Here is a 14,750-nt window from a genome sequence, read left to right as displayed (position 1 = left end):
ACAGATATGAGCTCAGCCTCGCATACAACAAGCTCTCTCCATTCCAGTTTGCTCAAGATTCATATTAAGGCATGCAGCACTATTTAGAGGTCGGTACACAACACGAACAAAATGCATTCTATTCTGGAGCAGCTTTCAAGTCTATAGTCTTTTCCTTTTCGTAATGGTCTTTCATAATATTTTTGTTGCTGTTTTTGTTTTTTCCTAAATTTACATGATTATTCTTTTTTATCTGTCACTGTCAATATGAATATCCTGCCACTGCTATATACTTTGACACAACAAATAGGGACTCTGTCTCTAACATGTCTATCTTTTCTTTTTTTTTTTTTTTTTTTTTTTTTTTTTTTTTGAGACGGAGTCTCGCTCTGCCGCCCAGGCTGGAGTGCAGTGGCCGGATCTCAGCTCACTGCAAGCTCCGCCTCCCGGGTTCCCGCCATTCTCCTGCCTCAGCCTCCCGAGTAGTTGGGACTACAGGCGCCCGCCACCGCGCCCGGCTAGTTTTTTGTATTTTTTAGTAGAGACGGGGTTTCACCGTGTTAGCCAGGATGGTCTCGATCTCCTGACCTCGTGATCCGCCCGTCTCGGCCTCCCAAAGTGCTGGGATTACAGGCTTGAGCCACCGCGCCCGGCCACATGTCTATCTTTTCAATAGCCTGGAGCAAAGCATCTTTTCTTGGGAAAATTATTCCTTGGAAATACGTACTTCAAGATTTAATTAATAATCCATCAATTTAAGGAACGTTAGAATATGAGCTATGCATATGGGATTTTAAACCTCTAAAATCTACAAATAGTTTTTAATACATTCTATACTGTAAATATTAACTAATTATGAAACCAGAGGCAGCTTTTCTAAATGTTTATATATATTTGTAACTATTTTCTATTTTTTGAATGGTCAAAACATTTTAACTTTTTAAATCCAGCAATTAGTTTTTCATTTTACTTAAAGTAGATTTCATTTCAAAACAAATAACCATGATATTTTTTCATTGGATTAAAATTGATATAACTCCAGGCTTTATAAAAATGCCTTGGTGTGATGCCCAATTGCCTAGAAATAAGTATCAACAGTAAAATAAACACCTGATACATGTTTCAATAAAGCAAAGCTTAAAATAAAGGAACATTTCAAATTATTCCAAATGAGTTCTAAAAGGCTTTGAGCAGATATGAGCTAGCAAAATAAAAATTTTTAGAATATATCCTTTACATATTTCACATCATAATGGCACACTGATTTTAATAAACTGAACTGCTATGAGTATAATATTTACTGTACATCAAGTCAAGCGTCTGCAACTTTAAACATTGATATACCAAAGCCAATTCTTCTTATCCTGTCTATAAGTTGGTAGAGGGCGCCTCGCTTCTTTGACATAGCATGGTCTCCAAGTCCACCTTAAAGAATAAAAGGAAACAAGTTACACTCAAAATATGTTAAAGTTCTTGCAAATAAAAAACAGTCATAGGCAACAATGATTTCTCTTTGGTGTTTTTTTATATGGTCTTAAAGTGTTGAAATTATGAATATCCATGAATAAACTCTACAGTAACCAATGTTGGTAACTAAAATCAGGGGATGGGGAGACTCAGAGAGCAATGTAAATGACTTTATTTGGACATCATGACATTTGAGTCATCGATTGATAATTTGAAACATTTTTCTTTACTGTGACCTTGACATCACATAGTGCTATATAGAATGACAGCAAGCTGTTCTGCCCTGTTGATTGCATGCCAGCTATTTCCCCAATGCAAACTGAATATTTTTGGAGGCCAAATCAGCAAATGGAAATAAAAACATTAGAAGAGCAAATGTGTAGTGCACGTTTTCTTCCAAAGCTTCCATGAATTTCAAAAACTTTTTAAAGCATATCACATTTTAACAATATATTCAACTACATTTTGAAATTTTAGTTGAATTTATAGAAATCAAAAACATAATTTGGAAAAAGCCACAGGAATCCAAACGAATGTTCAGCTGCAAAATATATTGTTACACTGTGTAATCTGAAAAATTTATAAAAAACAGAATGTAAAAAAGTCTGTACTGCAAAAGGAGTAGAAAATGGTAGGAATAAGGAAATGTGTGTTCTTGCAGTTTTACCAACAAAACCTGGAAAAGGTAGATTAGTGTCATAAGCCAGAAAGCAGAGCATTTGGCAAAAATTCAAGTCTCCAGATTCTCGTTCCAGGGCTTTCATAAAATGCTACTCTCAGTTTTGTCACCTATTTTCTCTATTCTTCTTGAATTTTTATTAAACAAATAAGAAAAAGTTTTCATTGAGCAAACAAGCAATATAACCACTAATGACATCTTAACAAGTGCCTATGAATTTGCAGTAACAAGGACTGTCTATGGTTCATAGAGTATCTTTGGGCTAAGACAAAGAAAGCCATAATTCCATGAAGACAACAAACTATTTGTAAATCACTTGAACTATTTCCTTCCAATATCTATTTTTTATTTAAAATTAGTACTGAACCTAATTACCTAGACTGAAGCTAAAATATAATGATAAAATCTATTGCTATATAAACCTCTTAAAGGAAAAATCAAACAAGTCCTTATAAGGCAGATAAGTTAGAGTGCTTGTTCACTGACTAATAATCTACTTAATTACTTGCATTACATGGCCACATTTTTGCTGTGCATCTGAGAAACATTTTTGAAATTTTTTCATTGCACATTTTAGAAAGATGAGGTAATACTTAAACACACTCATTCCTAAGCAATTAGGAGAAACATTTTAAAAGTATGATGGCATCAATGAAGTTTGAAATGACCATTATGTAACAACTATATTTATATTACATTGTTTGAAATTCAACTGAATAGTGCAAGTTACTATTGAACTTTCAAACATGTACCTTCCACAGAAAAATTTAGAATAAACATTTTTATTATTGTCATTATAATCTGTTTTATTCTATGTCTAAAATAGCACTATTTTTCTTCCAATTATTATGGTGTCAGAGCTTAACAATAACTAAAAATTAAATAACATTTAAAAAATTTAAAATCATAGAGAATTAATGTCTTCAAAATAATGGGAGAAGGGAGGTCAAAGAAGGGATCTAAAGCTTAGAGCTAATGAAAATTTTAATAAAATTTGGAAATGCAACTTATAATAAATCTAGCATTTTATTGTTGCATCATTGCTCTACTGTCTGGAACGCATTGCCTCTGTGACAGTGTTACAGGTGATACAGCAACTGGAGATTTGGCCAATAAACATAATCCACATGGACGCACTATCTGTGATGACACTGCACAGCAATTTTAGCACCCATATTGACATATGTTTCAGAAAAGATTGTCACTATGCATAACAAATACCAAAGCACACTCTTTTTAAATAGTATGTGTTATTATTTTAGGTGAATTCCTTAGGCTTTCTCTTATATACTTCCTATTTTAAATAAAGGTTTATATCTGATAATGGTATTTTGATTATATAGAATAATATCCTTATTATTATAAAGTGCATGCTAGGCTACCTAATAATATTAAAGTGTGTTTTCTGCAGTTGACTTCAAATTTGTTTTAAATACACTTATGCATGTATGCCCACACACATACACATACACACACATTCTGTGAAAATAATAAACTATTAAAAACTGCTGAATCTAGGAAGAATATCACTATTCTACAATCTAAGAGGTAGAAATATTTCGATATATTTAAAACTAGTCATAGTAAAAAGTTGGAAAAAAAGTAAATTGGGCAAAGTAAAAAGTCACAGTAAAAAGTCTTAACTCCATAATATATATGTGTATTCGACACCAGAAAGGAATACATATTGTATTTCCACAGGATAGAAGAAAATAAAAATACTAAAATGGTAGAATGCAACGAAATCAAAAGCATGACATGAAATAAATACTTTAGCTATTCATATAATTACAGAAAGAAATTTTAACTTTCTAACCTTGCAATTTTTTCCAAAATAATACACAGATTAAAATTTTACCAAGATACCATAAAGAATTTTGAAATTGTAATTTTAAAAATTGTTAAATGAGAACTGAAATAATCCTTTACATATATCAAGTTTCTTACAGGCATAATTCAAACATGTTTAAATCAACTAAAATTAAAATTGCCTTCTGGGGTTTTCACAAAAATGATATAGATATATAAATTTTCCAAATATTATTCCTACATAATTTCAAATATATTTCCCATATAATTTCTCTAAGAATATTAGAGAAATTTTACATTTTGCAACTCAGTATCCAAATGAGAGGCAGCTTAATATAATATGCAAGACGATGAATCAAGCTTTTTTCAGAATTGAATTCTGGTTCTGACATGGCCACTTTCTGATGTGACAATTAGAAAGCTGTATAGCCTTCTAAATCTCAATCTGCTAATTTCTAAAATCATAGTAATATTAGTAACTACCCTAAGGGGGTTGTTATGAAGATTCAGAGAATTAATATCTGCAAAGCACTTAAACCAGACCTAGTATGTAGCAAATATTACAATGTGTTTGGTAAAAAAAAAAAAAAAAAAAAAAAAAAAAAAAAATTAATAAGATGAAAACTATGAATAAAACCTGCATTTCTAAATATGTATATTTGTTTATAGGAAGTCAAAGTTGATCCACAGGAGATTAAAAATGATCCAAAAATATTTATAGAATTTCAAGAGTATATTTTCTCCAACATAAAGACAAATTTTCTGAAACAATCAACCATACCTGTGGTATGTCCAAGGTTTCCAAAGGGATTCTGCGTAAGGTCAATTGTCCTATCTATTTGAAAGATACTTAAGTCTTCATCATCTAAGGCAATATCGCCCCAAAATACAGCTACAAAAAGAAAAGTTGAATTAAAATGTAAAATATTTCCATGAAATCAATACAAACAAAGCTAATTAGAAAAACATTGTTAAAATATGGGAACATGGTCCGGATAGAGACATCTTTCAGAAAGTAATCATAACTGAATGCATTGGACCTGTTACAGGACAAATATTAGGCACCTATAAAGGGCATAACTCCATTTTTTTTACATAGTTGTTTATAGAGGGGGGGAAATAGTTTCCTTGAATAAGAAGCTTACTGATTTATGGGAATTCTAAAGAAAAAGTAGGCAATCATGAGCTAATTCGCAAATATGTGAAAATCGGATAAGAGTGTCTGCATCTTCTGTGGATTCTTATGACCAGCAGCATGACAGGATAAAGGAAAGGCAGTAACAATTAAACCATGTGATATTTTATAAACTAAGATAATTTTATAATGCAAGGTGCAATCAAGACAAAAGAATATATATAGTGCTATCGTACCAATTCATTCACCACATTTCATACAACTTATAATACACTTTAAAGATGGCATTGCCTCTGAGTCTCTGTAAAATGGATACATAACTACCAAAAGTAATGCTCAAGTCAACATTTATTTAGGCAACAACTAGATGCCAGATTTTTTTATCCTCAATGACAAATATAACATGGTCCATATTTTCAAGACCCACCAAGTCATTACCCTAAAACCTGAAAACACTCTGATTCTTTTTTTTTTTTTTTTTGAGTTAGGGTCTCTCTGTTACCCAGGCTGGAGTGCAGTGGTATGATCGCGGCTCACTGTAGCCTCAACCTCAACCTCCCAGACTCTAGTAGTCCTCCTACCTCAGCTTCCCAAGTAGCTGCAACTACAAAGACACTCCACCACGCTGGGCTAATTTTTGTAATGCCTGTTAATTTTTGTTTTGTTTTTGTTTTTGTTTTTGTTTGTACAGAAAGGGTTTTTCCATGCTGCGCAGGTTGACAAAGAACTCCTGGTCTCAAGCAATACTCCTGCCTCACCCTCCCAAAATGCTGGGATTATAAGAGTGAGCAACTGCCCCTAGTCTGACTCTATGTTTTATACCTAGTGTTTCATGCTACTTAAAAAGCAAAGCTCAATAAACCATTGTGAAACCATGGGAGAGTTCACTGATAACTAGTATGTGAATTTCTCTTTTAAAGTTGGTCTTATACATTAGTGTAACAATAAAATAGTCTCCCTGTTTATTTGAATACAAGCTAGACCAACTAATCCCTTAGTACTGCCAGAGTCAAAGCACAGTAACTTTAGGAAGCACAAAAAACTTGAGAAATAGTATATTAATCATGAGAAAGTAGAACATTGAAAAATGCTTGGAAATACTGGGATATTTCTTTTTCACAGTTTTACCACTTTTCTTTATTTTTAAAACTTTCTTCAGATTTTCTTCTGTGAAACCAAAAGGAAAAGAAAGAAAATACGTTAAAATTGTAGAAAGTAACAAAATCCATGCTTTTCAAATTACTGTCTTTTATTGGATTTAAATCTTAATATTTATGAAGTTTACCACTACAGAGAATAAGTTATTTATGAAGTTTAAATTAGCTTATTTATGAAGCTTAAACTTCAGTCCTAAAAGCTGTGCAATGTTTTAGGCTTTGATCAAAGGTATATTATATAAAATTATTCATCCAGTGCAAAACTGACATGAGATAAGAAGGAAGGGGTTAGATTTATGTATGAATCTAGAAAGGAAGAAAATAGAAATTAGTAAAATCTAGGTTATCACTTCAACATATGGAAAAATCTTTATTATAATTAGATATATCTCTTAAACCCCTCACTGGCCCTATTTCCAATGGAAAGGCAGTCTAAAGAAGCAAAGAAATGCTAACTTTCGTTTACTATCATAGCAGCAAAGCCACAAAGAGTGTACAGAATAGTTTATAACACTGGCTAAGAGGGTGGTTTTGATGCATGAAATTGAATCAGGATTCTAATCAGTTTCATGCAGATGCAGCAGTAAACACTAATGCTCCAGCATCCCTAAAGCCAGACCCCCCAAGAAACTTACCCAAGTTAAATATTTTACCAATTATAATATAACGCTTGTTGGTTTTCATAAAAATACATTTTACACTTTTTAAGATTGTAAGGTAAATCCAAGTCGACTACTTATTTGAAACTTCCATCAGGTGTGTTTACAATGCAAATAGCTGTGGGCATCCACTGGCAGGGACTCTCAGCCTCTCTCTTCCTTTCTTAGTGCTGGTGATGTGGTGACCACTAGACACTGAAGCAGTGCTTCACTAACTTTAATTTGCATAAGAATCATAGCGAATCTGGCCAAAATGCAGACTCCGATTTGGTAGGTCTGGAGAGGAGCCTCAGATTCTACATTTTTAACAAGCTCCCAATCACTACAAATGATGATCATTGTCATCATCTTAATTAGTATTAATTTTTTCTGCAAGAATAAATTCCCACTCTTCTTTGAGTCAGATGGTTGACCTGAAAACTGAGGCACTCAACTAAGCAAAATGTACTTTGTCAATACTGCATTTCAAATAAAAGCAGTACACATAAAATAACATCCAAATGTGTTTTAGATTTTATTTTCTTGTAATGGCTTTTTATATGCAGTAGGATTCATGTCTTGGTGGATTTTATCAAACACAGATCAACAGTCCAAGTATAAATCACATCACAGAAGCAAAAACATTACTTCTGGGGAGAAGAAAGGGTATCAGGCTAGATGATACTTAAAAGGAGAAAAAAACAGTTCTGGAGGACATAAGCTCACTTATTTATAGGTATTTTTTCTAATGTTTACTTATGCATTGGTATAGTAAGTTGGACCATGACAATTTATACTCATATGTATTAGAATACATTATAATCTAATATATATTTGATACTTAGGTGCAAAAATACATATGAAATTCTCGAGTCCACTGTGGAATTTTGTTCTCATTTTTATGTGGTATTTTCTATTTATTTTACCTCAGAAAACAAAGTTGGAGAGAAACAGTCTTAAAAGTATGAATTATTGTTCATTTGGCCCATTTAATACATGATTTGAGGTTAGTGAGATCAGAACAAAAAAATGGGAAAATGGTTATTGAGACAATACTAGGAAAATGCTCAAGTGCAATTAGAATATTTACTATCTGTTTGGAATTCTGCTTGGATTCTTATGGTCAAATAGGGGCTTGGAGCTAACCAATAGGCCAAAATTAAATGTCAGAGAGAACAATTTTTAAGCTACATGGAAAACCGCAGGGTTTATTTTTCTCCTAAAGGTTATTTGCCATCAACACACAACAAACATTAAAAAAAAAAAAAAATTGGAGACTAAAACAGAAAGACTGCTTTTATTATAGTATGCAGAATAAGTGCATTTTATAAAATAACGTATGACGAGAATAAGCAACTCAAAATTGTGATTCCCTAGGCCTTAACTTTAAAAAATGCCACTTCCACCCATGTCCCCAGTTCCTCAGTGAGCTCTAACTCTTCAGTCTGAAGCTGATGCCGTCAGCTTTAAGGAGGCTTTAAGTTTGTGATTTCTAAAAACTATATGCAAAAGTATGTACGAATTTATAAACACAAACACCATCTATTTTTCTGGGAAAAGTCCACAGTAGATTGTCAAAAGGGGTCACACAAAGTAAAGACTCACTACTTTTGCCAAGGGTGAAGTCTTTCTATCCAGTCAGGAGAAAATACTTGTAAACTAAATACCCTCAAGAAAATGAATACATTTATTTGAATTAACACTAAGATATCTGATAGCTGGTTACCAGTTGAGAGCACACTGACAAGAAAATTGCGTCTCCGTAGGCCTTCCCACAAAAATCTTCCCAGAAACCTGCTCTTCCCATTTGCCCTAATTAAGTGTCTCTACTTTCATGTCCTGACTATGCTTCTGCCAATAATATGGCAACACACAAGATTTCATAACTGTTTTCAATCGGCTTCCTCAATCTAATTTTGAAAATACTGACAACAGGAAGTATGTATTGCTCACCTTAAAATCCTTAATGCCATAGGACCAGAAATAAATAGGTCTTCAATATACACATTTTGAGGCACAAAATTGTGAATGAGAATATACCATGAATTGGAGTATAAGTTGTGTATAACAAGAGTCCATATAAGAGTTTATGAGGCTGCATGTGTTACCTATTTGACAAATTTACCTTAAGAACCAAAATATTAGATATTAAACTATTCCAAGAATAAATATTTCCAAGCTCCTCAATCTCCAGTGGATTAGTGTTATAAACATTTTTAAAGCAATTAAAAGACAGCTGCCTTTCTTTTTTTATTTTAGTAGCATATATTATTAAATGTAATTACGGGAATTGTGTCCCCTTTACTCCAGACACCACACTTACATGCCCAGGAAATACATGATTGAGCTAGAAGATTCATTATCTTGAGATTTATGGGATTGGAAGAGATAGCTCAAAGATTCAACAATAGCCAAGAGCATTTGTTCATTACACTTTTTCTATATACAGTTTAAGCTTTCTGCTTTTATTGATATTGGATTTGGGAGGAAAGATGATGTCATGTGAAGGTCTGAGAAGGCTGCTCTGACTGTTCTTGCTCACAATGAAGGCATAATGAAAATTTTCTCAGACAAACGCAACAGTGAAGTCTCAAAAGTCAACTATTTTTACATAATTGACAGCCACTGAGCAAATTCCCAAGGCAAAGTAAGACCTGGCAAAAGTTCTAAGACATACATTTTAGCTAATCTTATACCAGTTAAAAGAGAAAATAATTTTCTGGTGGCATTTCATGTGCATAGAATAAATTACCCCCAACATGACACACAAAGTTATTATAAATCCAAATTTGAGAAACAATTATCAAAAATTTTAAAATCTCTTGATATAATAGAAAAATAAATACAAAAATATTTTATATAGAATCAGAAATATTCTTCAGAAAAAAAGACATGTTTTAAGGTAGTATGTGTCTTTCCTAAATTTCTAATAGAAAAGAAAGTATTTGCAGTCCAATTATTTTAGTGTTTGTTCACACAAAGGCATCCCATGCAATGTTTTATTTAAAACATTATCATTTTTTTTCAAAATCTACTTTTCCACTTTTACCATACACTACCACATAAAATCAACCAAATCATCTAATCTACAATTAAAAAGTGTGCTTGCAGTAAAGTACTAATGAGTTAATTAAAATTGTTTACTCATCCTTTCCTTGCACACTGGATTGGAAGGTGCATCTAGGTAACCTGATTTTTACCTGGCCATTTGAAAACAATATGTCTTTTCCCAGTGTAGAATTTTTGAAGGATGGTAGGAGTACAATATAAGAAAACTAGACTTTTGATAATTGACTCTCGGAAGAAACAAATAAATAAAGAAACAGTCCAAACATACTTCAAATTTAGAAGTTCCTTCAAAGAGCATAGAACTGCTCCTCGAGTTAAACACAGTCTTCTTCAACAGACACATGAAAAAACGCTCATCATCACTCACCATCAGAGAAATGCAAATCAGAACCACAGTGAGATACCATCTCACACCAGTTAGAATGGCAATCATTAAAAAATCAGGAAACAACAGGTGCTGGAGAGGATGTGGAGAAATAGGAACACTTTTACACTGTTGGTGGGACCGTAAACTAGTTCAACCATTGTGGAAAACAGTCTGGCGTTTCCTCAAGGATCTAGAACTAGAAATACCATTTGACCCAGCCATCCCATTACTGGGGATATACCCAAAGGATTATAAATCATGCTGCTATAAAGACACATGCACACGTATGTTTACTGTGGCACTATTCACAATAGCAAACACTTGGAATCAACCCAAATGTCCATCAGTGACAGATGGATTAAGAAAATGTGGCACCCTTTGTAGGGACATGGATGCAGCTGGAAACGAAAAACCAAACACCGCATGTTCTCACTCATAGGTGGGAACTGAACAATGAGATCACTTGGACTCAGGAAGGGGAACATCACACACTGGGGCCTATCACGGGGAGGGGGGAGGGGGGAGGGATTGCATTGGGAGTTATACCTGATGTAAATGACGAGTTGATGGGTGCTGACGAGTTGATGGGTGCAGCACACCAACATGGCACAAGTATACATATGTAACAAACCTGCACATTATGCACATGGACCCTAGAACTTAAAGTATAATAATAAATAAATAAATAAATAAATAAATAAAATGTGGCACATATACACCATGGAATACTATGCAGCCATAAAAAACATTGGGTTGGTGTCCTTTGTAGGGACATGGATGCAGCTGGAAACCATCATTCTCAGCAAACTATCACAAGAACAGAAAACTAAATACCGCATGTTCTCACTCATAAGTGGGAATTGAACAATGAGATCACTTGGACATAGGAAGGGGAACATCACACACCGGGTCCTATTGTGGGGAGGGGGGATGGGGGAGGGATAGTATTTGGAGATATACCTAATGTAAATGATGAGTTAATGGGTGCAGCACACCAACGTGGCACATGTATACATATGTAACAAACCTGCACGTTGTGCACATGTACCCTAGAACTTAAAGTATAATAATAAAAAAATTAATATAAGCATCTTAATGAATTCCAGTGAAAAAGCCAAAAAAAAAAAAAACAAAAAAAACTGTCCTCTTCAGTTACTTTTTAAATCAGGAAATAGAATATAATCTCAATACACAATCAGATGTGAATCTGAAGTGTAAGAGAAACAAATCTATATACATATACAGATACAGACACATTCTGTTAGTACAAAGACTGTTCTGCCAGAAAATGAAAATATTTGATAATAAAGACATTTTTCATGATATTTATTAGTTTCAAGATGAATCAAAATTGATCAATCCATTCTGAACTTAGACACAAGCAGCATGTTGCCTTTTTCAATCCTTTTCTGTTTTAACATAATTTTACATTGTGGATATGATTAAATGCTAAATTTCCAAATAAACATATCTTTCTATTTAGGTCAGAAAACAAAATTGTTCCCCTAACAAAAGATCCATTGAAATATCATATCAATCTGCATTTATAGCCCACGATGTCTGTGGATAGGATTTCTCAGGACATTTTTAAAATATCATCCATACCACAAATATTCATTCTGAACTCTTTGTCTCAAAAGAGAAAACGTTGACAGAAAAGTGCTTTGATCCAGAAATGTAAAAATAAATATTGGAACTTTTTTGTGTGTATGGCCTAATATTTTCTCTCCTGAGCTTTAAGAAAATAAATTATTGTATTTCACAAGTTTTTTAAAACTTCCATTCTTGCACTGCTCAAATATTAAGTATACAATCAACCACTAGCAAGACTTGGTTTATTTATATTTCCCACGTCATACATTTTGTAAGGACAGGGCAAACATTTGTTTTTTCTTCCTTTATGCCTGTAATTGTTTACATTTGTGGCCAGGGTGGGAGTCAACCCTGATATGTCTTTTTGAATTAAGTGTCCTTATTTTCTAAATATTGACACTAGGTCTTGGAGTAAATCTTGATCTCTTTCTGGAAGTAAGACTGTTCACACAAATTTGCTCTTTTTTATATATATGGTTCTATGGTTTACCCACTGGATGGTCATTTCTTCACACAAACACGAGAATCTTTTTTCTCACTTTTCCCCATTTTTATTTAGTCTATTTTTATGATAGGTTGAGAAAAACTGTACTACAACCTTTCTGGTTATTATTATCTTTGTAAAAGATTTCCCTTTCGGCACAAATCAAAGTCCGGAGTCCTTTCTCTTTGGTTAATACCTCATACTGCACAGCCATAAAACAACATGGCCTCAGCGAAATAATCTCCCCAAAATTTAAAACCTCACCGACCCTCTGAAACTTGACTTAAATATATTGATTTCTATTTCTTCTTTGCATAGTCTTAGAGACGTTAAACAATAGGAAGAATATTTAAAGAGAATTTTACTCTAAAACAAGCATAAAATTGGAGATCTATGAAGCATTCCTCTCCATATTATTTGTAATGTTTTACAGCTTTACTTTAGAAGTTTCATAGTGTCAGTAACACATATTGTTATTAAATGCATGATGCTTAATATTAATAAGGCACCCTCACTGACATTATTCTATTTGAGGCACAGAAAATGCTGATATCAATTAATTCTATTAACTTGCTGATATAATTAACATCTGAAAAAACTTCCCATTCTCTTATTGCCTATTATATTATTTGGTCTCTAGACTTTGCTTAACATAGCAGAGTCTGTTAACTCTGATGACAGGTCATTTCTTAAAGTAAAATTATTCCGAGTCAGAAACATGGTCTATCTAAGAGTTTCCCTTTGAAATCATGCTGATGATCCATCTTAAACACAGCAAAGTCTCATATAGGGAATGAAGATATAGATGATTCTTTTCTTTTCGGGTTTGCAGAAACAGGAATGGTGCCTGCAATGGCAGACAGAGATGATACACTTCATTGAAAAATGAAAGTGATGTGCAAAGAAAACATTTGCTAAAGGAAAATGGAGTTCATCATAATTTCCATACTGGTAGCAATAAAACCACCTAGGGCTAGGCCCATGTTCTAGGTGTAATTTCAATGTTGAGTAATCTGCCAGTGTTGTTTCAAAGCTTGGTTAAGATAATAAAGGAAAAGATATTGGAATCCAGATACATATGAATACTAAGTAAATAAAATCTTCATAAATAACTGCAAATCACAGTCCTTAGTATGTCCTTTTAAATTTTACATATTTAGAACTGACATGATAAGTTTCAGCTAGTAGATATAAATTGGAAATCTGGCCCATCCAAACCTCCAATCTCCCTACAGCATTACTGATTAACTAATTTAAAATGTATACTTTTACTCAAAGCTTATCAACTCTGTAAATCTTGGACTCAAGATAGAACTGTATTTTTCCACTTAAATTATTCACAGCAAAAAATTGTTGAAGGCATCCTTTTGTAATCTTTGGAAAACAAACAAAAAATCCACAGGTTTCCATGCATTTTATTTTGCTGGTAACAATATAACATCCAAAACATTTCAGTAATCACTGTCTCTTGGGGAGTGAATGTCAAAATCTATTGACGTATCTGGTTAACTGAAAGAAAACCTCCTTTTCAGTAAAACGAGAAGAATCATGGGGGAAAAAGCTCTGTAGAGGATGAAGACAGTTATCATCTGCTGCTGTTATTAACTGAGTTTCAGATAATTATATTGGTTACTCTCTCATGTGCAAAATTTTAGAAATGCAATAGTTTACCAATTGGGCCTAAAATTTTGTAAAGAGCTCATTTATATTAAGTCACTTAAATGAAGCCATGGAGGCTTACAAAACGAACCAATGTCTAAAATGAAGCCCTCCAAAAAGAATAGAATTTAAAAAAAACTGTTTAAAACATTTTATTTTACTCAAACATTGAGACAATTTAATTATCTTTATAATGTATTGAACTTATATTTTGTGTCTGATATTGTGCTAGGCAACAGGAATTCAGAAATAAAGCAATGGCCCTTAGAGATGAATAAGTAAGAACATCACATAGGCTCTCTTAACGACTTAAACTCCATTTTAAATTGACTATTTTGCCTTCTATTTACCATTTTAAAAATTCCAGTAGGCTCCGGTAGTTGACGGCTACTTTGAATATTAAAAATAGACTTATCTGCCAAAATTAATCATCTTCCTGTAGCAACTGCTCACAAGGTGTCTAGTTTTACCAGTTCTATACACTTGGTGCTAACTACACACGATCCTGAGTTATTTCTGAATGACAGCCTATCACTACAATTGGCTGTGCATTTGAATTACTTTGTTTTCTTCGGCTGTGTCTGCAACAGCCATTAATTTTCTACTTCACAAGAGACCACTAACTTAAATTCAAGAAGAATATGCTGTAGAGAATAGAAGGATGTTTCCAGGGAGATGCAAACTTTTGATGAATTTGCTTGAATTTAAGGTCTG

The 14,750-nt window shown here is 33.2% G+C and overlaps 1 protein-coding gene across 2 annotated transcripts in view; it reads right to left on the bottom strand.

The window, feature by feature from the left end:
* The window catches only part of TLL1 (tolloid like 1), a 225,490-nt gene that overhangs the window by 108,479 nt on the left and 102,261 nt on the right, over positions 1–14,750 (bottom strand). For both annotated transcript variants that reach the window (XM_005556244.5, XM_005556245.5), the window contains 2 exons: positions 4,716–4,826; positions 1,324–1,404 (listed from right to left, as the gene is read on the bottom strand). In XM_005556244.5, the coding sequence (XP_005556301.2) occupies positions 1,324–1,404; positions 4,716–4,826 (192 nt within the window). The remainder of the gene's footprint in view (positions 1–1,323; positions 1,405–4,715; positions 4,827–14,750) is intronic.

The sequence above is a fragment of the Macaca fascicularis genome, chromosome 5, assembly GCF_037993035.2.
Source record: "Macaca fascicularis isolate 582-1 chromosome 5, T2T-MFA8v1.1".
Lineage (NCBI taxonomy): Eukaryota > Metazoa > Chordata > Mammalia > Primates > Cercopithecidae > Macaca > Macaca fascicularis.
The sequence above is the reverse complement of the archived record's forward strand: the minus strand, read 5'-3'. Positions and strand labels throughout refer to the sequence as shown.